Genomic DNA, 25034 nt, shown 5'->3' on the forward strand with positions numbered 1-25034 from the left:
AAACAGCGTGGTGTGGTATCAGTGGAGAGATAGACACATAAACCAATGCAACAGAATAGAGAACCAGAAATAGACCACATAAATATGCTCAACTGACTTTTGACAAGGTGCAGAAGCAATTCAACAGAGGAAGTATAATTTTTTCAGCAATTGAACAATTGGTGCTTGAGCAATTGAACATCCGTTGGCAAAAAAATGAACATTAAACTTCACACTTTATAAAAATATTAATTAAAAATGAATCATAGACTTAAATGTAAAACTTAAAATACAAAACTTTTAGAAAATACATAAGAGAAAATCTTGGGGATGTAGAGCTAGGCGAAGAGTTCTTAGACTTAACACTAAAAGGATAAATCGATAAGTTATACTTCGTCAAAATTAAAAACTTATGCTCTGCAAAAGACCTAGTAAAGAGGATGCAAAGACACACTACAGATTGGGAAAAATATTTGCAAACCACATATGCAACAAAAGACTAGTATTTAGAATACATAAAGAACATCCAAAACAACTGTGAAAAGATAAACAATCCTTAGAAAATGAGGAAAAGATATGAAAAGACCTTTCCCCAAAGAGGATATACGGGTGGCAAATAAGCACATGAAGAGATGTTCAATATGATTAACCATGAGGGAAATGCAAATTAAAACCACAAGATATCACTACACGTCTATCAGAAAGGTTAAAATTAAAAATAGTAACAATATCAAATTCTGGCAAAGATGCAGAGAAACTGTACATTGCTGGTAGAAATGTAAAATTGTACAGCCATTCTGGAAAAGTTTGACAGTTTCTTATAAAACAAAATATAGAGTTATCACAAAACCCAGAAATTATATTCTTGGGCATTTACCTCAGGAAAATGAAAACTTATGTTCACACGTAAATCTGCACATGCATGTTCATAGCAACTTTATTTGCAATAGCCGGAAAATGGAATCAACCCACGTGTCCTTCAATGAGTGAAGGGTTAAACTGTGGTACACCCATAAGCACAGATCATGACCCAGCAATGAAAATGAGTGAACTGTTGATATAGACAACAACTTGGATCAATCTCCAGGGAATTATGCTGAGTAAATGAAAGCCAATCATAAAAGGATACATAATGTATGATCCATTATATAGCATTTTGAAAAGACAAAATTTTTAAAATGGAGGACAAATTAGTGATTGCCAGACGTTGTGAATAGGGAGAGAGATGAGGGAGGTTTGCATGGTTAAAACAGGATGATATGAGGGATTCTGTGATGTTGGAACTCTTCAGTATCTTGACTGTGGTGGTGGCCTCATGAACCTATAGGTGATAAAATTGTATAGAATTTAATACACAAGCAAAAATAGGTACAGGTAAAATTTGGGAACTCTGAATAAAATAGGTACTTTGTATCAATGTCAATATCCTAGTTGTGACATTGTAGTATAATTTTGCAAAATGTTATCATTGGGGGAAACTAGGTTAAGCATAAAACAAATCTCTCTGTATTATTTCTTACAATTGCAAGTGAATATACAACGATCTCAATAAAAATCTGAATTAAAAAACCAAAATAGCGAAAGAAAAGAAAACGAAACAGATTATGTCTCTTTCCTGCTTAAAATCCTTTAATGATTTTCTATTATGTTCAGAATAAAATTCAAACTTCTCTCTAAGGCTCCTACAATCTGGTTTATATTTTCTCTCCAATCTCATCTTGTTCTAATGCTGCCTTCTCTCATCATTCATCACAGTAGCCTTCTTTTGGTGTTACTCAAGCCAACATACGATAGTGTGTTGTTCCCAGCAAAACATTCATCCCTCAGCTTTTCTTGTGGCTGGCTTTTTTTCATCCTATAGTTCTTGTCTCAGATGTCCCTTCCTTAAAGAACCTTCCGTAATGACGCTTTCAACTTTACAGCAAACAAGTGGGTCAGATTTGTAACTCTTTAAATTATTCATTACTGATAAGGTAATAATGTTAATATTTATTTGAAATGGTGTGAATCTAGGCTAGCTGTGTATTGAGTGACAATACACAAAGAGTAAATTTCAAGAAATTTCCCCCTTTATGCTTGTTAAGGAATATCAGTGAACTACGTGATTATAAATAGATGCTCAGGTGACAGTAGCCTGTGTAAAATTTAAAAATGTGTTCTGTTTTCCCTATTTTAAAATATTAACATGTATTTGCATGTATCTTTAAGTACCTTGGAATGAATACTATGTTAATGTCACAGTAAATCTCAGGTATTATTATAAATCAGGGAAGTACATGTAAAAATTTGTAGCTGTAAAGTTCTGAGTGAGTTATTCTTTGTAAAACTGAACAAAGAAGCTGATTGCCAATGAATTGCAATATCTCAGGAATAATCAGGGTGTGACTGAAGGTATGAGTGGTTAAGAGGATATGAATTAGTGAAAAGTTTGAATCATTGAGCATTTGAAGATATATCATTTAAATACAGAAACGAATAATTTTGCTTATAAGTAGAGGTTAAAAATGGGAATTATCTAAGCAATAAAAGTAACATAAATTATCACTGATATTTGTATATTAATAATGAAAAGGCTGAAGTTCTTTTAAAAATATGTTCTCTTAAGAAACAAATGTTCCTGATAAATATTTAGAAGTTAAACATTGCTTTTAAAAAATATCAAGTACTGGGGGCCGGCCCGTTGGTGCAGCAGTTAAGTTCGCATGTTCTGCTTTGGCGACCCAGGGTTCGCCAGTTTGGATCCCGGGTGTGTGTGGACATGGCACCGCTTGGCACAGCATGCTGTGGTAGGCGTCCCATGTATAAAGTAGAGGAAGATGGGCACAGATGTTAGCTCAGGGCCAGGCTTCCTCAACAAAGAGAGAAGAATTGGCAGCAGATTTTAGCTCAGGGCTAATCTTCCTCAAAAAAAAAAAAAAAAAATCAAGTACTGTATGTCTGTTTTGCTGTTTTTCAATGTAAAGTTGCTAGTAGAATGTCACTTCTTTTAAGACGTAATTTGGAACTTGTATTTGGAATATTTTAGAATCAACATGAATTGTAATCCTGTGATTATTATTATTTGGTTTGCTGATTAAAATTCACATTTATTAAATTCACATGTATTAAAGCAGAAACAGAGCCTATTATTTAAAAAAATAAACAAAACTCCATGTGGCATGACTTGCAGATTTTATCAGGAATTCTGCCCTGTAGTAGATGGGCACCTTTGAAGAATTCAGCATCAATATAGTAGTTGTGAAGTAGGAAACTGGATGTGGACTAAGATCAGACTCCAGGAAATGTAGAAGTGTATATTGAAGCTGGGCCTTGTTAATGTGAAAGTGGAACTGAGCAGGACTGAGACCAGAGCCTAGAGTAACATAAAACAAGTGAGTCATCAGGTCAGAGGAGGTGTGACCAAGGGAACAGGAGCTCAGTCGTGGAACCCATTTGTAATCTTGACTTGGCAGAAATGCCTTAAAGGGAGGAGACTATGAGCCTGGTGTCCAAAAGACTTTATTTATGTAAGTAACATTTAAAAAAAATCTTAATGAAGTTACTTATATATCCTGTTAAACTGTTTGGATTTTCATTGAATTTCATCTCTGCTACTAACTAGCTCTGAGACCTTGAACAAGGAGTGGTATCTATTTGTGTTCCAGGTTTTCTTAGCCAAAAAAATGAAAGAGTTGGACTAGATGACTTGTACACACCTAACACCGTACCAACCTACGCACTATTATTCACACTAATTGCTTTAACAAATTCTTTTTTTTGTAGGTAGTGCAAAGATAAACTTCAAGTTGAATTGTTACGGCCCCCATATTAGTGGAGGGAGGGTTTTTTCCTTCCTGTATGTAATACTCAGTCATTTGTAGAGACTCAATGTGTTGTAACCAAAATGGGATAATGTCAAATTCAATCAAGAAAACAAAATATTTATTAAGTAAACAGTAAGGAACTCTGGGAGAGTGTGACCTGAAGGTCCCAACGGCCTCTATCCCTGATGATCTGGTTATTATTTGATTTATGTCAGTTTGTAACTGCCCTTGTTTTGACCCAAGAGAGGACTGTGTGGGAAGTTTGTCTCTGAGATACAGCTGAAGCATTGCTCTGCAGTGTCTGGAGCCGAAGTGAACGCAGGGTAACCCCCTCTCCACCCCTTGATAAATAGGGAAAAGACCCAGTTTGCTCCAGCTGGAAAGTTGAAGTCATTGCTCAATCTATCTATACTCATTCTGTGAAGAAAAGGACAATCTCTAGTAATATCCTTTAACTGTGAGTATTTGTCTTCTCTAAAATAAGAAAAGTTTATAATTTTATGCTGTCTAAATTAAAAATGAATGCTAACTTTGTTGACAATTTACTTTAAACTACTATTAAACTGTAAGGTGTTAATAAAAAGCATATTTTTTGACATCTTTCCACGATTATTAATTTAATCTTTGAAAAGTGAATAAGTCAATTGTTATTAATATGATAGTCAAACTCTAAAAAGCATTTTCCCCTTGAAATTAAGAAATTTAATTAAGTAAAGTGGACTATACAGTAATTTAGTTCTCTCCTAAGGAATGACAAGGCAATTTTGAACTGTAGTTGACATTTAATGTAATAATGTAAGTAGCTTCACAATGATGTTTACTGTTATATTTTGAAAATGAAACTTCTTTTCAAATCAAGAACTTATTGATAAAATGTATTTTATTTTTTGAAACAATAACATATGTAAATTCAAAGCAACTTGAGTATATTCCTATAAAGGTGTATTCAGGGAATTACAGCACTGTTGAAAATGCTGTGATGATATAATCATGAAAATTATTTCGGATCATGAAAATAGACACACAATATATTTCTGCATCTCTGAAGTATATAAAATATTAATTTTATAGTCATGAATTTTCTAAATATTTATTTTCTCTTTCTGTCTTAAGCTGTGAAAAGTCCTTGACATTATATTAGTTAGTTTTTTCATTTAAAATTATATATGGAATTGTATGGTTCCATTTATATGAAATGTCTAGAACAGGCAAATCCATAGGAGCAGGGAGTTAATTAGTGGTTGCCAGGAATTGGGGGAAGGGGATAATGGGGAGTGACTGCTTATGAGCATGGGATATCATTTTGGGGTGATTAAAATGCTGTAGAATTAGATGGTGGTGATAGTTACACACTGAATATTCTAAAAACAACTGAATTGTACACTTTAAAAGAATGAATTTTATGTTACATAAATTACATCTCAATAAAGCTGTATAATAAAATTTCACAGTGTAAAATCCTCCTTTTATTCCTGAGTTAAAGGAGAGATTCTTATAAAGGAATCAAGAAGCCTTAATTTGTGTTGTTATTCAAATATATTCTTTTCACTTTCTTGGTTCCAATAAACTCAGAGAATTTTGACTGAAACAAGACCTACCAGGGAAAACCTTTTAATAATTATATGTCATATAGCACTATCATTCTTTTTTTTTAGTAGAGGCTACCATGAAAACTAAAATGGTTTTCTTGTGAATCAGTCTACTTCTCAGTTGTATCAGTTTTAGGCAATGTATTATTCATGATTCAATCGTCATATGCTGCAAGAGTAGAAATGTAAGAACTGTAAAATTCTTTAACACAGGAATGTAGATCTCAGGACTCAATGTTTTCCCTCTTAAAATTCTAGCTATATAAAGATTTACTAAGAACAATTTGTGGTTAAGGTAGAGGAGATACAAATTCATTTATGCAATTAAGCATCTTTTCCATAGAAAAGCAATTATAATCTGTGGAAAGTACAGTTTTTTATAAAGTTATATTTGTTAAAAAATATAGACTTTGCCCATGCCAAATTGATCCTCTTGATAAAAGCTCCTCTCTTAGCTAAGTTATTTTTGTTTTAAATAAATATTTACTAGGAAAGATAACAAAACAGAATGATTCCAGGCCCATTATACATTTTTTCTTTACTTTAACAGGATGGGAAGTTTTTGATTACATACCTCTCTCTATGACATTGATAATTTACTTAAGTGTTTTAAAACTTATTTTATGAACACTATTTCTGAAAGTTTTGTTTTACTATGCATACATATTGAATACTTTTATTAAACATGTAAAAAACTGAAGAAAATTTAATTAGTGAAAAAATTTATGTAGAAAATAATGCAAACATTACTGTAAACATATAAAAGAGAAATATTTCATATTTTAAAAGGCATAGTTTTAATCAGAGGCTTATTTATGTATATGTTTCATATATGCCCTGGAATATAACTAGCTCATAAATTGATAAAAGCAAGTCTGCTTTAGACAATATTTTGGGGCACTTATATATCAGTATTGGAAGGACTTGGTTTTAGAACATTGTTATTTATGATATGAACCTTGATTGTGGCATTATTATAAGATACTTATGTGTGTATTTGTCAGGATAGTACTAGTTTTGTTTTAATGCGCTACCTCTGGTTTGTTCTAGATTATTTCTCAAATGAACTCTCATTCAGCAAAGTCTCTAACTAATACCAAATACTTATTAATTTTCAGTCTTTGTCCTACACTTAATACTGTATGAAGCCTAACGGTAAATGCAGCAATTTTAAAAGAAGAGTGAGGGGCCGGCCCAGTGATGTAGTCGTTAAGTTCATGTTCTCCACTTCTGTGGCCTGGATTTGCAGGTTTGGATCCCAGGCACGGACATATATGCTGCTTGTCAAGCCATGCTGTGGCAGTGTCCCACATACAAAATAGAGGAAGATTGGCACAGATGTTAGCTCAGGGCCAATCTTCCTCACCAAAAAACAAAGAAAAGAAAAGAAAAGGAAAAAAAGAAGGGTGAATAACAACTTCAAGTTTTCACATTCATTTGTAATCTTCTAAAATATAGTTGAGACTCAAAAGACAAGTTTGGAAAGAACTAAACAGAACTGCTATTGCTAAAAAGTATCACAAATTAAACTAATAGCATTCAGAATTCTTTTTATATGGAGAGCCAATTGACTTGTAATATAGTAAAAACAGAAGTATATACTGACTGATCCTATTAATTTTCGTCTTTACTTTTCAAGGAAAACTTCATATTGAATTGCACTTATTTGGGGGCACCACTTTTTTTTTTAAGATTGGCCCTGAGCTAACCTCTGTTGCCAGTCTTCATCTTTTTCCCCCCCTTTTCTCTCCCCAAAGCCCCCAGTACATAGTTGTATATTTTAGTTGTAGGTCCTTCCAGTTGAGCTAGGTGGGACACCGCCTCAGCATGGCTGGATGAGTGGTGCTTGGTCTGTGCCCCGGATCTGAACCGGTGAAACCCTGGGAGTCCAAAGTGGGGCATGTGAACTTAACCATTTGGCCCCAGGGTCAGCCCTGGGGGCCCCATTTTTGCTTCATCTGTTCCAACCAACAGTCATTCTATACGAGTGCTGCTATACTGTCAGAAGAATGGGAGATTCAAGTGCCTTAAAGGAACCTAGAGCCCATTAGCTGATAAAAGAGATAAATTTCACAGATATTACTATCTGAATCATCTTCATGATATAGAAACCTTAGCCATGAACCCATCACATGAGTAATAAATCAAAGTAAAAGATTTTTCAATGTAATATCCAAAGCTGTCTCAGAAATTTGTCATGTATATCTTTTGGCATGATTTAAAATCCCTCTTCTCCATTTTTGGTTCCTTTTAAAAAGGAAAACAGTCTTTTCTTCTAACAGAGATGATAAAACTATAAAATATGAGGGACTCTAGAGTGACCTTTATTTTGTTCTAATAACTTCCAATTTCTTAAACTGTGATTTCCTGTTTAAGTCTATTCAAAGATGCATTATTTTTGGAGTTCCTTCCTAGGAAATAACAAAAATAATTTTTCCCATAAGGGGTAGTCTTAGGTTTTGAATAATTTTTCCTTGTAATAGCTTATAATTTTTAGGCTTTACTATTAAAAAACATCCTTTTCAATAATCAGTAAACTATTTTCATTAGCTAAGCAGAACCAAATTAACATTTTAATGTTTAGCATGTCACAGTCCTAGAAAAATAAATATTTGCAAAGGACTCAGAAGATAAAAAAAGGTGCCATGAAAGCCATTCTTTTCCTACTCTTTAACTACTTTTATGAAAAAGTCTAATTCATCTAAATTTAAAACAGTAAGATCTTGAAACTACTAGAACAACGATTACAAGAATCAGTTATTAAGTTGAGAACTGCGCTGGCTTTTACATACATTAATTAAAGTCTCCCAACAACTTTGCTTAGGAGGGTTTTATTATCTCTCTTCTACAAACGAGGAAACTAAGGTTCAAGGAGGTTTAACAAATGACCCATAAATAAGTGGTGAAAGAAGTGTATGAAGCCTAACTCCAAAGCTTGTTACACTTTCAAGAGTCACAATGATTATTATCAAGGTTTACTAAGTTATTTGTAAAGAGCTGAGCAATGAGAAATTGGCAGAATTCAAGAATTTGGTGTGTAGACATACAAAAAAAAATCAGTATTTTTCCAGTTAAAGTGTACATAAAAATGTGTCCTGTACAAATTCTGATAAATTATTTTTCAAAAACAATATTGTACTTTCATAAAATAATACTGATTTGATAATCATACTTTCAAATAATCTACAAAATTTTTGTTTCCTTCAAGTTCTATTTCAGCAGGCACTGATGAAGAAGTGAGAATTGGACCAGAGAATGGCACATACTCACCTCACTGCACCTGATGGGTATGCTCTTGCTGAACCCATGCAGTACTATGGTATGTATCAAAAACTATAGTATTGTAGTTAATAAAACATTTTTTGTGGGTTTTTAGAAAAGAAATTAGCAAATGAACCAAAAACTTTGTTATTCCCTATAAGAGAATAAAATTAATTAAAAAAATCAGTAATACTAAGATGTTGTAAGCCAGAATCAAATGGAGACAATTTTCTGGATTTAGATTCAGTAATTCTCCTGAAAGCAGAAAGTAAGTTGGTGTTTGGGAGTTTCTGATAATAATAATAAAGATATGCATTAAGTATCATTTTATATTTTATACATGCTTTTGCATACCATATTTTATTTCATCCCTACAGTAACCCTGCGAGGTAGGTGAATTTATCTCCAGATAATTGCTAGTTAGAATTGCTAGACAACAAAACAAAAAAGAAACTAGTCATTTAAATCAAGTCTAGAAATGGCAAAGGAGGGTGTTAAGGTCTTTCAAATGGGGAGTTGAAACAAAAATATATATTGTATTGCTTGCAATAACCAGATAACTGGTAAAATTATACTTTAGTTTGATTTTTTTTGGAGGGGTGGGATAATTTATCAATTCATCTCTTTACTGAACTGAATGCACCAAAAACAGTTGTATCCACAACAAGGGAAATGCAGAAGATGGGGAAAACCTTTTATTCCAAACTCTGGGAAATATTTCTACATAAGGAGATAGACTGGATTGGTATTTAAGCCATTAGCAACTGTTACCCTTTCTCCCAGCTCATGAGCAACCTCTGCATACCTCTGGGATGGCAGTACTTATCGTGCATTGCAATTCAGTTTTCGCTCTGCCCCTCATGGTGGACAGCAAGTCTCTGGGATGGAACAAACATGTTGAACTATGTTTGTTGAACATAAACCTCTTTGAAATTTGAAAACAATTATAAAATGTTGACTCTTTACATTTTTTTTATGTGAAAAAATCTAGATATTTTGCCGGAACAAACCAATTATCAGCTGCACGACATTGATTTTCAAGAATCACCTTATTGCCAGTATTCTACCGTCCAGGTTCCTCCAGCTCTACAGTTCCAATCTTTGCAAAGTCATTTCAACACTTATAGCTGGGATCTACAGTTCAGTGGTGGAGAGTGTGGACCTGGTTCCTGTGAATTGAATAGATCCACTTATGTGGTTGCCCACAATATTGAAGATGGATACTCTGAAATAAAAAGATCCAGACTAACTCATTCTTCCCTGCAAATTAAGAGACAAGAAGAACTCTGTGTAGTTTGTGGTGATAAAGCGTCAGGATATCATTATAATGCACTTACTTGTGAAGGTTGCAAAGGTAAGGATAAAGTTAAAACAAAACTCTAATGCTAGTGTTCACTGAAGAGTCATGAAATTTTAGGCAAGTAAAAATACTCTTTTCTTTTTTAAAGATTTTATTGTTTTCCTTTTTCTCCCCAAAGACCCCCAGTACATAGTTGTATATTCTTCGTTGTGGGTCCTTCTAGTTGTGGCATGTGGGACGCTGCCTCAGCGTGGTTTGACGAGCAGTGCCATGTCCGCGCCCAGGATTCGAACCAACGAAACACTGGGTCGCCTGCAACGGAGCGCGTGAACTTAACCACTCGGCCACAGGGCCAGCCCCAATACTCTTTTCTTTTAAAGTGTGAAAAACAAGACCAGGGAGAATCATTGATATGTTTAAAGGTGATCAATCTGTGGGATTGAAGATGTGAAAGTAGAATGTAATAAAGTTTTGATTCAGTTTTCTTTTCATTTTTGATGAAGACTTTTACCTTTAAATATAAAATTAAGTATATTTATATGGCAGAAGGATTCCATGCTTCTAGATGAATCTGATGTTGGAATAGAAAATAATTTTAAAAAGATCTGAGGGGCCAGCCCTGTGGCCAAATGATTAAGTTCGAGCGCTCTGCTTCAGCAGCCCAGGGTTTCGCAGTTTGAATCCTGGGCGTGGACATGGCACCGCTCATCAAGCCATGCTGAGGTGGCATCCCACATGCCACAACTAGAAGGACCCACAACTGAAAATACACAACTATGTACCTGGGGGCTTTGGGAGAAAAAGGAAAAATAAAATCTTTAAAAAAAAATCTGAATGCTAACTCTTACATCTTTTTCATGTGGTTGATGTAATTCGTGAATTAGGAGGGAATTTAAATTAAATGACTTCTAAGATTCTATTTTTTTTTTGAAATGCTTTTTTGAAAACAAATGGGAGGTCTGCAAGTGAATATCATCAATGACAATAGCATTTTCAAAGAGTGAAATAGTCCTTGATGAAGTTTTGAGATTTTGAAACACTTCTGCATTGTTTTTATTCACAAATGCAATGTTGGGACAGAACCTAGAAATGATGAGGCCAATACAGCAGTGGGTAAACATGTCTGTTAGAAATTTAAGGTTTTACTGTCAGAATCTCACAACTCATCCTTCCCAAAGAATAGCCAAATGATCACCAAGGGAACTGAGGTACCAGGTTTATGAATAGAATACCTGCATCAGTATTTGCTTACTCTTAAAATACAGGGCCCTGCTGTTACAACTAGATTCAAAGATGAGGCATAGTTGTCGAAACCTAAGCTGAGCTTTCTATTCCCTTTGTTGAATCTAAGTCATGAAACTCCCACTCTCAAGTGTATCTACAGAAAAAGAGGGTATGGCAGTCCTCTAAGAGGGGTATTGACTAACCTTATCAACTTCACTGCTTGGAAAGGACTAAGAGGAAGATAGCAGGGATTATTGCATATGAGTGGGAAATGGGAGGAGGGACTGCTATGCATGGATTTAAGAAGTGAAAGAAAAAATGTAGAACCTCCACCCTGCCCACCAACACACACACACACACACACATACACAAAACATGAACCATTCAACGTCTCAGATTAAATAAACATGCAATAGTTTCTCATCTGGGGAAGTGCTACAAAAAGGAAAAGGACAGAGGAAAAAATTTGGAAGAATTTCTCTTCCTTTATCGGTTGAGGTAGAAATGTGAGGAGAGAAGAGAGGTTTTCCTTGTAGTTTTTATTTTAAGTAAGCACGTAGTCTTTCAAGGGACCCTTAAGAGATGCTTCATGGAACTTTATATTCCGTAAAACATAGTTAAAAGAAAACTTCTAGATGATATATTATAACCATAGTAAAACAGAGGGTTGTCTTAATGTGATGGAGCTATTTAGTTTAATTTCCAAGTGTGATTATTGAAAGGAACAACCTTGGAATAGAATACATCAAACAGGAGAGGATTAAAACAATTATTCAGATAAATGTATATTAAACCAAACCTTCTTATTGAGGGAAAAAACATTTTATTGAAATAATTTAGTTAAATTGATTACTTAACTCTACTATGAAGGTATATATTAATAAAAACAAGTAACTAAAAATACCTATTAGTAAAATTAAAAAATTTTTTGTTGTTGTTAGGTTTTTTCCGACGTAGCATCACCAAAAATGCAGTATATAGTTGCAAGAATGGTGGTCACTGTGAAATGGACATGTACATGCGTAGAAAATGTCAAGAGTGCAGACTGAAAAAGTGTAAGGCAGTAGGAATGTTGGCAGAATGTAAGTGCCATTTGTTTTGTTTTGCTTTGTTTTAAGGTGATTTTAGTTTTTCTTACCTTATTGAGACCTTAATACATTCTTCAAGTTGTCATTTTGAAGATTAACATATTTATCTGGATTTAAGCTATTTCTTTAGCAACTGCTAAATTAGGATAGCCAGTTACCAATCTAGGCAATTATTTCTGTAAGCCTTGTTCTATACTATATTGCTCTAATTTTGGTAATAATCATATTTTATTCTTACTGGAAATCTTTGTATTTTCACATTACTTACCCTCAGGTTATATAATGCATCTAGAAAGAACAGAATTTGAAATTACTAGTAGTTCACCTTCTTCAGTCTCGTGTCTTTAGAAGCCTATATGATACCGGGATATGGAGAGCCTATGAACAATTAACACATAGGTGTCAAAACCCAACTCAATAGGCAGAAGATTACCTAAGGTTGTTTTTGAGTTCCTTTTATGCTCACTGTTTTTAGCTTATAAATTATGTGATATCATTTAATCCTTACAGTAGTACTAAGATTTTGGCATTATTTCCTCAATTCCTCCTATTCTCCAGGGCTCAAAATCTCATGGTGACTTTAAAGCTTATTTTTCTTTATAGAGTACTATTAATGTTTTCTTTTCTTGTCTAATCTAGTCTTGTGCAAACTCATATTATCTTGCACTTATACTGTTATGTTAGTTTCATAGTAATTTCTCCATTCTCTTTTTAGTTTAAACTACTTTCAACTGTTATAATAATCTTCAAGTTTAATTAAATTGCACTCCTGTTCAATAAACACCAATGCAATATTCTGTTTATATTATACTGCTTACTATAATAAAATCCAATATTTTCCATGAAAGTTCTTCATCAAAAGGATTCCTATTATTTAAAATTCCTGAGTTGTAATAGATCCTATGGTTATCCTGTCCAACTAGACTGAATTCTTTACTTTATCCCTGTCTTAGTCTTCTTGACTGGGCTGTCATAACAAAATACCATTGTTTCATCTTATAAGGAAAAAATTGGGGCTGGCCTCATGGCCTAGTGGTTAAATTCAGCACATTCCACTTCAGTGGCCCAGGTTCCATTCTCCAGAACAGACCTACACCACTTGCCAGTTGTCATGCTGTGGCGGCCACCCACATATAAAATAGAGGAAGATTGGTGCAGATGTTAGCTCAGGGCAAATCTTCCTTGGCAAGAAAAAAAAAAATCAATTTAGCTCATTTTGAAAAACCACAAGATATTCCCCTGACTGATCAAGGATAAAAGCCCATAGATAAGGTAGTTCAACTGCTACACCAATGGACATTCTATGTTGCTTCCAATATATAATTAATGTGGAAATTTCTCTAATATAAAAAGGTCTAAATTTATAATTTGGAGATGTAAAATTAATTTTAATTTATGTCTAGGATCACTATGTACTTTCAAATAGACAGGTAGTTGTGGAAGGAAAAGGAGAAAGCAATGTAGCAAATTTAATTGCTGTGTACATACTTGCCAAAAATGAAAGGTTCTTTGTAAAAAGACAAGTCTGTGATCATATAGGTGTATAAGACAATTTTCATCAAATCCTATAATGTTACTTGCCATACCCAAAACATTTTATATGAATTTTGTAATATCACAGGTTTGCTCACAGAGATCCAATGCAAATCAAAGAAACTTCGAAAGAACTTTAAGCGGAAGAACAGCTTTTACTCTAACATCAAAGTGGAAGAAGAAGGAGTAGATAACAAGCTTGTATCATCCACCACTAGATCTGGAAAAGTGGTAAGACTCTTATAAAATTTCTTGTTTCTTTACTGATGATGTCTTTTTTAATAAGTGCCTTATAGTTTTCTACCTATATTTTTTTATAGATTCAGGATAGCATGGAACTAACTCAAGAAGAACATCAGCTCATTAATAACATTGTGGCTGCTCATCAAAAATATACAATTCCTTTGGAAGAAACAAGGAAATTTGTATGTGTTCATTGTTGGCAAGAAATAATTTATAATTCATTATGTTAAAAAATAAGAGCATAAATATAAAAGTTTAAAATCTAAACAGTTACTTGAAAGAGAATAGACTTCATTAATCTTATTTCTTCTTGTTGGTTAGCTGCAGGAATATGAAAATCCTGAACTGAGCTTTTTGCGACTCTCAGATACAGTAGTCCTACACATGCAGAGCTTAGTGGATTTTACCAAGGGACTGCCAGGTAATCACTTTACCTTTGAAAAAAATTAATTTAATACTTAATTTTTAAGAAGTTCTTTGTTTTAAAGAAAGGGAACATTTTAGGAAAACAAAAATCTCTATTTTTCCACTAAAACTACTTCAAAATACAAATACATGCTTATTTTCTCCGCTTTAACCAATCAGGTAGGTGGAAATATAAATATTTAAAAATATTATTCAAGTGACTTCACCGATGTAGAGTTAACACAAACAATATGATTGGTTGTATGTTTTATTTTATTTTTACTTTTTGAAATAAATTGTTTTTGTCTTTTAGATAAAACATAAAACAAAAGTCCTTGTACAGTATGAAAAAATCAAGCCACTGTTGGCCAAAACTTAGCTATCTATTTACATGTATGGATAACTCACTGTAAAACTAAATTCTTTGAGTCTAAACCAACTACTATGTTTAATTTTCTCTTCCCATAGGAAAGTATCATTATCCAGTTATGATGAAAGTGCCCCAAAATATTACCATGTGGAATCAAGAATTCTATTCAGATTTGAAGTTACATATCGATTATTCTAAGGGAACATTTAGGATTCATATCATAACTAAATAACTAATATAAAATGTTAAACCTATACCTGAAAATTGTCTTTTCATTATCTATTTCAAACAATTATGTGATCTTTTCTTAAAGGATTTGAAAATTTGACCAATGAGGATCAGACTGCATTACGAGAGGGATCAAAAACTGAAGTGATGTTCCTCCACACGGCCCAACTTTACAGTCAGAAAGAATGTTTGTCATCAGTTTCTGAAAGTAAAATAGGCCAATTAATTCAATCTTAATGGTTATTATTGTTTAGCAACAAATTATATAAACTTGAGCTATTTTTTTCTTACTATATTTTAATTTTACTAGTTAGTGTAGGAATAAGTACTTCATAATAGCTGTTTATAGTTTTCCAAGTCTTTGGTCTAGCTTTTGCCTTCTTTTTCTTTTATTATTTTTTGAGGAAGATTAGCCCTGAGCTAACATCTGCCACCAATCCTCCTCTTTTTTGCTGAGGAAGATTGACCCTGAGCTAACATCTGTGCCCATCTTCCTCTACTTTATGTGTGAGACACCTGCCACAGCATGGCTTGATAAGCGGTGCGTAGGTCCATACCTGGGAACTGAACCAGTGAACCCTGGGCTGCCGAAGCACAGCATGTGAACTTAACCACTATGCCACCTGGCTGGCTCCCCCCCGCCACTCCGGCTTTTATTTTTTTGAGGGAGGTTGGCCCTGAGGTAACATCTGTTAACAATCTTCTTCCTCCCCCCCCCGCCCTTTTTTCTTTCTCCCTAAAGCCCCAGTACATAGTTGTACATCCTAGTCGTAGGTCATTCTAGTTCCTCTATGTGGGATGCTGCCACAGCATGGCCTGATGAGTGGTGCATAGATCCAAGCCCAGGATCTTAACTGGTGAACCCCGGGCTGCCCAAGTGGAGCCCGATAACTTAACCACTTTCCCGGGGGGCCGGCCCCCTGCCTTCCTTTCAAAGAAAGCCATTCTTTGTTATACAGCATAATGGAAAACACATTTTTGCAGGGTCTTCCCAACAATCTTTATATAAAACATGAACTATTAATCTAGCTTTATGTTTCAGTAATAAAAATTACAAAGCTATCATTCGTTGGGAATGTTTCCTGTCTAAAAGAGATTAGAGAGATTGAATTTACTATTTGTATGAAGATTTAAAAAAATCAGATGATATTTTTCTATTTTACTAGGTACTATGAGAATATCAAATGATTCAGATCATTCCCTGAATTGTCACAATCAGAGTGGTGACAGAAGTGTTATTCATCCTATGGAAACATTTTACAACACAGACTGTCCTTCTACTACGCTGACTGGTAATATTACATACAATCCAAAATATTACATTGGAAGGAAAAAATTGAACAGATATAGTGTCATTTTCTTATACTGCTTTGAGAAAAAATGACAATGGCAATATGTTTGATTCTACACTAAGTTCTGATGAAAATGCATTTGATGTTAATCTTTCTAGGTATTTCTGAAGAATTTATTACCACACTGTTTTACTTCTACAGAAGAATGAGTGAGCTTAATATTAGTAATACTGAATATGCTCTGCTTGCAGCAACAGCTGTGTTTTTTTCAGGTAAAAACCATTTGGCAGCAAAAGCTTGGATTAAATTTGGCAACGAAAGCATGAAGTTTGTGGTTATTATTCATTGGTGCCAAATGTATCAATTTTGTTTCATCAAAATTACCTCGGTCAATCAAAATTAAATCTCTGCTAAATGCCATCTTATCTCTCATTACCCTTTAAAAAAATAGCTACTGCCCTTTCATCTAAATTCTTATCCCCCTTCCCTGTTTATTTTTCTCTATAACACTTATCACTGTCATATTATATTTTTATTTAAAAAAATGTGTATATGTCTCTTCCCTTTCGTACTCTTCCCAGAATATTCTAGAAGAGTATTCCCTTCAGTTTACAAATGTGTAATTTCTTGCATCTTAAAAATCTTCTTGACCTCAAATCTTTCAGCTATTCTCCCATTTCTCTGTTCCACATCACAGAAAAAAATTTTTTTTAGAGTTATCTACACTCCTGCCTCCATTTGTATCCTCTCATTAACTCCTGAACCCAATACAGTCAGATTTTGATCCCTCCTTTCCACTCCACCATAACTTGTCAAGATCTTCTATAATTTGGCATTGCTGATTTCAGTGGTCAATTCTTAGTCCTCATCTTACTTGACCCATCAGCTCCTTTTGACAGAGCAGATCACTCACTCTCTCTTGGAACACTTCATCACTTGGCTTCAGTTGATCACTCCCTCCTTCTTGACATGCTTTTTTTTCACCTGATTTCCAGGACATCACATTGTCTTGATTTTCCTCCTCAGTAGCTGCCCTTTTTGTCTCCTGTTACTTCCTCCTCATCTCCCACACTGATAAATGTTAGAGTATTCCAGGGCTCAGTTCTCTTTTCTTCTATATCCATTTCCTTTGAAATTCCATCCTATCTCATGGTTTTCAAAGTCATTGATATGCTGACATCTCCCAAATTTATATATCGACCTAGACTACTCCCCTAAATGCCATTAAACATCCTCCTCAAGATTTCAACTTGGATGTGTGGTAGGCATATCAAATTTAACAAGTCCAAAGGTGAACGCCTGATCTCCCTCCTGATCCTCCTATATTCTTTCTCCATCTCTACTAAATGGCATCTCCATCCTTCAAGTTGCATAAGCCAAAATTCTTGAAGTCATCCTTCACTTCTTTCTTTTTCTTGTGCCCATATCAAATATGCAACAAATCCTGTTGGCTCTAGCCTCAAAATATACCCAGGACTCAACCACTTCTTAATGTCTCTGTCCCTGCCACCCTAATCAAAACTACCACCCTAACTCTCTTTCCTTTTTCTGCTCTTGCCTCTCTAGGGTCTATTCTCTATAACTGTATAGTGATTCTTTGAAAACTTAAGCCAGATCACGTCATTTCTCTGCTCATAACCCTTTAATGGCTTTCTGTTTTACACAGATTAAAGTAAAAGTTCTTTCCATCATTACCTACTACTATCCCTTTTGCTTACAACACACCACAGCCACATTGCTTTTGATGCATATGTTCCTTGAAAATTGCAAGCAGGCTCCTGCCACAGGTCCTAGTGTACTTGACAAATCTGCTTGCAAAGCTCTTTTCCTAGATAGCTACCTGCTCCCTCCTTCCCCATCTTGGATCTCTGTTAAATGTCATCTTATCTCTGATTACCCTTTGAAAAATAGCTACTGCCCCTTCATCCTAAATTCTTATCCCTTTCCCTCTTTATTTTTCTCTATAACACTTATCACTGTCATATTATATTTTTATTTAAAAAAACCCATGTATATGTCTCTTTCCTCCCCTGCACCTCCCAGACACAGAATATAAGCTCAATTAGGGCAGGAAATTTTGTCTCTTATGTTCCTTTGCTGTATCTCTAGCACAACGACTGGATGAATGAACGCTGCCTAACCATTAAAGAATACTCTTCATAGAGTATTACGAAGATTAAGATATTGCAAAGAAGCAAGTTACTTAGCATAACATCTGGCATATATTAAGGGTTCAGTAAATATTTGCTATTTTTAATATTTAAAAACTGTATTGCTTTAAATTAATTATCTTCTACCATTTTCCAGTATTCATTAAGATATGTATGATGATGTTTTTCAGATCGTCCATGCCTTAAAAATAAACAACATGTGGAAAATTTACAAGAACCAATTTTACAAATTTTGTATAAATATTCAAAACTTTATCATCCAGAAGATCTACAGCATTTTGCTCGTCTCATAGGGAGGCTCACTGAACTGAGAACACTGAATCACAACCACTCAGAAATACTTAGCATTTGGAAAACAAAGGACTCCAAATTGGCTATTTTACTCTCTCAGAAATGGAATTTGTATTCACATTGCTGAAATTTCAGAATGTTGTGGTTTGTCTTAAACTTCCTACATCTAAACTGTTTACTTTATCATTATAGGGTGATTGATTTGAAAAACATGAACAGAATTGCTATGTTAAATATACTACCGCAAAATGGACATCATCAGGGCTCATCAAATTTTGTGGAATATAGGACCACCACTAGAGGGACATCTAAGATTCCTTTTAAGATTCTACTCAAAAGAAGCAATGGTTATTGTTACTGCATGGTTCCTTCAACAGGGAATAATGCTAATAGAGTTCTTACATGAGGAAACTCTACTTTTTCATTTAGTAGAAAATTGAATGAAAATACATAGATTACTTAAAGACATTAAAAAAAGGCTATCTATTGGGAATAGTTGTAATCAGAACAAAGGCAGTTTGTGAACCTTATTAATTAAGGCCAGATTGGTGCATAAGGAACTAACATTTCAAACCTATTCTTGTTATAGCATTTTATGAATTATTAAAGAGGAACAAAGCTTTGCTTAACTCTTATCTTTTCTTAATGTCTTTAAAAAAGAGATCCTTCATAAACCCCAATTAAAAAATTTGCGATGGCAAGATATTGAAAAAATTAGCATGACAAATCATTAACATATTTTAACATATATTGGGAAATTTAGCACAATTTACTGCTCATTCTGGTAGACAATATTTTGACATTTTTGTAGAAAAAATTAAGTTCTTAAAATCTGAAATCCTTCAATAAATATTTTAATCCTTGTAAGGATAGGATGGTTATATATTAAAAATAAATTTCATGTGAAAAACATGAAATTGAGAAATTCTGTGGTGACACTATCATTTTGAAAGACTGGATGTAAGTAAAATACTGTGAATTTAAGTTAACACTCCTTAAAAAAGGAGTAGCATTTTGGTTTTCAATAACGAAGAAAAGATCATAGTTGACTTTTTCACTGTTGTAAAACAAAAAAATTGGATTATTGAATTTATACCCTCAACTTAAAAAAGATCTTTATTAAATGTATCAATTATCACCCCCAGGGGGTATCTTGTGCATATTCCTGGTATCGTGTCTTGGAAGGAGTATTTTGTTTTCTAGAGTATCTAGACTCAGTTTCCTTAAAATGTAAAATGACAGTGTTATGCTGGATCATCCTTTCCAGCTCAAAAATTTTGTAATTTTAGCAGAAACTATTATGTCTGACAGATTAATTTTTCTTTTTTTTTATAGATTGGCACCTGAGCTAACATCTGTTGCCAATCTTCTTTTTTGTTTTTCTTTTTCTTCTCCCCAAAGCCCCCGGTACATAGTTGTATGTTCTAGTTGTAGGTCCTTCTGGCTGTTTTGTGTGGGGCCGCCTGAGCAGGGCCTGGTGAGCGGTGCCACGTCCTCGCCCAGGATCCAAGGAGGGAAACCCTGGGCCTCCGAAGCCCAGCGAACAACTTAACCGATAGGCCACAGGCCCGCCCCGATAGATTAAATTTATACAAAACGAAATGGGTTATTTAAAAATATTACTAAAATCCTTTGAAAAAGCATTAATTATATTACAGTACATGGAGAAATTTAGAAAACAGTAGGTGTGTCCATAACGGAACTCATGATCTTACTGCTCAAACCTAAGTACTTAGCGCCACAGTATTCACTCTATCTAGTCGCCCAACCCGGAGCACAGGCAGTCATCCTAGACTTCTCCCTTTCACTGTTCACTATGAAAAAGCCATCAAATCCTATCAATTTTACTTCCTAAATATCTTTTATATTCGACACTTCTTCCTCTCCACTGCCACTGTCATAGCTCAGGTCCACATACCTTACCCAGGCTATTAAAACTATGTCCTTAACTCCAGTCTCATAAGCCTAAACCATTTTTTATACTACAAATTTTCTTCTGAACTTGACTATGCCTCCCTTTCCGCTCAAAATTCTTCAAGACTTCCATCCCTAAAGGCTAAAGTCCGAAAACCTTTGCAAGGCCTTTCTATCTGCTGTCTCCAGACTCCTCTTGCCATTTTCCCTCTCCGTCCTCACACACCTCCGCCGCTCTCCTCCCTGATGTGTTCACCTCCCTCACGGCTCCAGCGCCTTGCCCAGCTTCCCTGGCCCGGAGTACCTTCCCCCACGCCCCATCTAGCCAACCCTCCATCCAGTCTTCTATTCTCGGCGGCAGCAGCAGCAGAAGCGCCCCACGTCTGTGAAGCCTCTCCTGACTGCCCACGCCCCGGTAAACGCCACTTTCCCTGTGTCCCAACGACTCTTTGAAAATTACCACCTTTAAATGATTACACGTGGCTACAATTGTTTGTTTGCACATCTGCTTCCTTCCTCACACTGTGAGCTCTTGTAAGACCGAAATGCATTTGTCACCATCACCTCCAATTTATCATAGCACCTGACAGCTCTCTTTGTATTCTTTGCCAATCGTAGAAGCTTCAAGAACGTCCGCACTAGGGAGAAACAGAATCCGGGGAAGAATCGTTACTAACGTAAAGGGAAATCTCGCGAGACGTAGGTCTTCGGACCCAGCTGTCTTGGCTGACAGTTATTTAGCGGTTAAACGGTTATTCGCCTCGCCCACTCCCTGCTGGCCGCTGAGGGGGAGCGATTTCCCGCCTCTTCTGAGGTTCGAAGGCAGAAGCTCTTGATTCTTTTTGCTGCCTGGCGGAGGGCAGGCAGCAGTTCGCGTGGACAGCGGGCCTGCGGCTTCCCGCTGGTTCTTTAAAGGTAAAGGTGGGGGTTCCTGAGGACGGAACCCGGAGCTGGGGCACGTTCCCATCGCCTCGCTCGCTCTCTCGGCCGCCCCCGCGCCTTCGGCGTCGCCGGTAGTCGATAGTCGTCTAAGAACCAGACACAGTTCCTCCCGGGAGGGGATGCAATTTAACGGGGCTGGTGAAGGTAACGGGCTTGCTTTTGAGGCTCGTACAGGGTTGAGCTCTTGTTCGAGGTTCTCGCCTGTCCAGGTCGCCAGCGTGGCCCTTGGTGGCGGGGGGACGGGGGACCAAGTCCGGGCTGTTCGTGCTTTGCCCACCCTGGCGGTCAGCGCTGCGTGGGCTTCCACGGCGGCGGAGTCTGCGTCCCTTCCTCGATAAGCCGTTTATCGTACAGACATCACCTTTTTAAATGAAGGACAGTGTATTAATGAAACACCTCTCCCCCCCCACCCCACCCCTCGGGGCAATAGATAATTACAACTGGAAGACAGAAAATGGAGAAGCAAAAGCCCTTTAAATTGTTTGTACCACCGAGATTAAGTAGCAGTCAAGTGTCTGCAGTGAAACCTCAGACCTTGGGAGGAGATTCTAATTTCTTCCAGGTAAATTTGCATATGAACCTTGATTTGACTATTCTTAACTGCAGGTAAATGAGGCGGTGTAATTCTTTCTTTTCAGTAAATATGGTCTGCTTTACCCAAGAATTTTGAGTAATAGTGCTTAGAATGGATAATGAGCATCCTTGCTGTGTGTGGGCAGAGTCTCTGCTGCTGTAGAACTCCGCGTCCCCAGTGCGACCTGCTTATTGTAACCCCCTCCTCCGTGACCCGAGGCAACTTGTGAGATATATACAAGATAGTAAAATGCAACTTAGGACGATATTAGGGTCGAGGAGAATCAAGAAAATTTGGACAAATACGTTGACATACTGGAAAAGATTAGTGTATGACTGAGCTTAAACTTTGGCTCTGAGCTTCCTGGTTGACAGGATTAAAAAGGAACATTTATTTATATAATAGCGTTCTTATCAGAAAGGAGGAGTTATACCAAGTTTCTTAGGTGAAACAGAGCTTCTACTAAATTATTTGAAAAATTTCTTATGTGGAACTTTATATTGGAGGTGGAATGAAGCAATGAATATTTAAATTTTATATGCCATAGAAATGTTTTTATGTCTCTGTAGCCAGGAGAATAAGATTAAAATGCCATTCAGTGAAGACAATTTTCAGTTCTATCAAGGAAAAGATCGTAATGAAATGGAAGAAAACTAATATTCTATGCTACTAGATAAAATTACTAATATTATTCTTGAATACTTGCAAAGCGTGTATTGTATTTTGCATAATTTATAGATTAGCTTCATCTTACAAGTGAAAATACCTAATTAAAAATTTTTCCATTGTTTACATAGCAAAAGCGTTTGATGTTTTAAACACTATAGGTACATTAAAGGATTTATAATTAGAGTGACCTCTTTAAGCAGATGTATGTTACATGTGTAATTCATATTACACTGCTAGTTATCAGAGTGTATGGAGCAGTATGTTTAAGAAGTTCTTTGTGTTTCTAGAATTTCAACAAATGTATTGAAGATGATTTTGGTTTTCCATTTGCCATGACTAATCTCTCCAAAAATGGGGAAAACATTGATTCAGGTAGGAGACTGGAAAAGCGAAATATCACCTTACGTAGAATCATATTTTAAATACACATTGCTAGATATTGAGAATATAACACAAGTATTATATTGATAACCTTGACATTAAAGCTAGATATAATACTTAATATAAAAAATATGTTGGCGTATTTGATACTAGTTGTCTTTTATCTTGCAGATCCTGCTTTACGAAAAGTTAGCTTTTTGCCCATGCTTGAACAGGTCAGTTAAGTATCGTGTATATGGATGTAATTTGTTTAGGTATTGAATTGCTTACTTGAAAAAGAAAAAGCTCTTTAGTTGTTGGGTTACTAGTCTTCAGTATGTAATTGCTGCTGTTTGGAAACTCTTATCAGAAATATTTTCTTACAGGAAACATTTATTCATTTTGTAGGTTGATAATTCTGACAGTTGTCACTACCAGGAAGGACTAAAAGACTCTGATTATGAGGTCAGAAGATTTCCCATCTGTATAAATTTCTTGTAATTGGAGAATCATTTATTATTATTTGTATGTGTCTTTCTTTTGAAGTTTCGAAAGGATTAATATTTGGTTAATGTTTTAAAATATATCTTTTAAAACATTTTTCTCCTAAAATTGCAGAAACACTAGGCTTATGTATTTTCCTAGGTTTTAAAAGCTTCTATTATTTAGGAGCAATTTAATTTTAAACCATAGGAATTAAGGAAACACAAAGAAAAATCAAGAAGAGGGGAGATGGATGGATATGCGAAAAGGCTGAGAATTAAGGCTTTTTTACAAATAATTTTACAAATATTTTAATTAATAGGGATGATGGGCTGGTTTACTGACTAAGGAATTTGCAGGACATGCTGTACTTTTGATTTTAGTTATAAAAGTTCTTCTTACTTATGGCACATAGATGTCTTTAAAAGGAAGAGAAATTCTGTGGCCTGATAAAATGCTGTATGTTTGTTGCTATGATTATAGTATCACAGAATTTAAAAATATGGAACTTATTCATATATTTTGATAACAAAGGTCTATTATCAGCACACAGAAATCAGTGTGATTTAAAAAAAAAAACAAAACTCTGGCAGTTACCTTGTAATGTGGAAATGGATAATGCAGAAAATCCAAATAAAACCTCAGGCTAGTTGAAAGTTAGATCTCATTTTCACTATTATTTTTCTTGTCATTATATTTTAAACTTCATGTCCTTTAGTTAATCCTCAAATAGTTTGTATCACCAAAATTTTTCAAGACCATTGTTCAAGTTTATAAATTTTTTGTAGAGTGATTTATTTTAGCTTTTAACCAGCCAGATTCTCTCAGTGACTAAAATATTTCTAACTTCTGACTTAGATACGTTTTGAAGCTATTTGTTTTTATTCAGCAAGGTATAACTTAGTCAAGTGACCAGTAACTTTAGTGAAGTAGCTAGTACAGCCTTAGTCGTTCAAAAGAGTTAATGTAGCTTTCAGTATACTATTAGGGCGTAAATTGAGGAGAGATTTTGTCTCAACTATTTAGGTACTATTACTCATGGATATTTTCAGTAGGCAGCAGTAGTTTGGTTATACTAAAGTTTTGAACAATTAACAATCTTTGAAAATGTATTTTAATAGAATTCTGAGCCAATGAGCAGACTATATTCAAAACTGTATAAGGAGGCAGAAAAGATCAAGAAGTGGAAAGTGAATGTAGAATCTGAACTGAAGCAAAAAGAAAATAAGTTGCAAGAGAATAGAAAGATAATTGAAGCACAGCGGAAAGCCATTCAGGAACTGCAGGTATAACAAGATTTGGAACTGAAAATGTA

General features: G+C 35.1%; 2 protein-coding genes across 8 annotated transcripts in view; both read left to right on the top strand.

The window, feature by feature from the left end:
- The first annotated feature begins 3376 nt into the window (after positions 1–3376).
- On the top strand, positions 3377–19455 carry LOC106835705 (bile acid receptor-like). 5 transcript variants are annotated; one of them, XM_070487116.1, is made up of 11 exons: positions 3377–3485; positions 8580–8690; positions 9624–9986; positions 12098–12238; positions 13866–14008; positions 14098–14202; positions 14342–14441; positions 15109–15231; positions 16190–16315; positions 16474–16587; positions 18657–19035. In XM_070487116.1, exons 2-11 carry the CDS (start codon positions 8627–8629, stop codon positions 18902–18904), a joined length of 1527 nt encoding a protein of 508 aa, XP_070343217.1. In that variant the 5' UTR covers positions 3377–3485; positions 8580–8626; the 3' UTR covers positions 18905–19035. The 5 variants fall into 5 exon arrangements, with proteins under 5 accessions (XP_070343217.1, XP_070343220.1, XP_070343218.1 ...); XM_070487119.1 differs by having other exon boundaries at positions 9707–9986; XM_070487117.1 differs by lacking the exon at positions 3377–3485 and adding an exon at positions 4101–4239 and having other exon boundaries at positions 15109–15210; positions 18657–19455.
- A 2012-nt stretch (positions 19456–21467) lies between these two features.
- SYCP1 (synaptonemal complex protein 1) overlaps positions 21468–25034 on the top strand; it is a 130044-nt gene continuing 126477 nt past the window's right edge. For 2 of the 3 annotated variants that reach the window (XM_044749361.2, XM_044749363.2), the window contains exons 1-6: positions 21468–21606; positions 22064–22195; positions 23164–23248; positions 23429–23472; positions 23645–23701; positions 24841–25005. In XM_044749361.2, the coding sequence (XP_044605296.1) occupies positions 22088–22195; positions 23164–23248; positions 23429–23472; positions 23645–23701; positions 24841–25005 (459 nt within the window). In that variant the 5' untranslated portion in view covers positions 21468–21606; positions 22064–22087. The remainder of the gene's footprint in view (positions 21607–22063; positions 22196–23163; positions 23249–23428; positions 23473–23644; positions 23702–24840; positions 25006–25034) is intronic. The other variant, XM_070487115.1, reaches the window with a different exon arrangement.

Source organism: Equus asinus, chromosome 16, assembly GCF_041296235.1.
Source record: "Equus asinus isolate D_3611 breed Donkey chromosome 16, EquAss-T2T_v2, whole genome shotgun sequence".
Classification (NCBI taxonomy): domain Eukaryota; kingdom Metazoa; phylum Chordata; class Mammalia; order Perissodactyla; family Equidae; genus Equus; species Equus asinus.

Excerpts from the sequence above, each read along its gene's own strand:
- LOC106835705 (XM_070487116.1), top strand. The coding sequence starts at position 8,627 with ATGGCACATACTCACCTCACTGCACCTGATGGGTATGCTCTTGCTGAA. Across the intron at positions 14,009-14,097 it reads CCACTAGATCTGGAAAAGTG|ATTCAGGATAGCATGGAACT; the intron begins GTAAGACTCTTA and ends ATTTTTTTATAG. Across the intron at positions 14,203-14,341 it reads TGGAAGAAACAAGGAAATTT|CTGCAGGAATATGAAAATCC; the intron begins GTATGTGTTCAT and ends CTTGTTGGTTAG.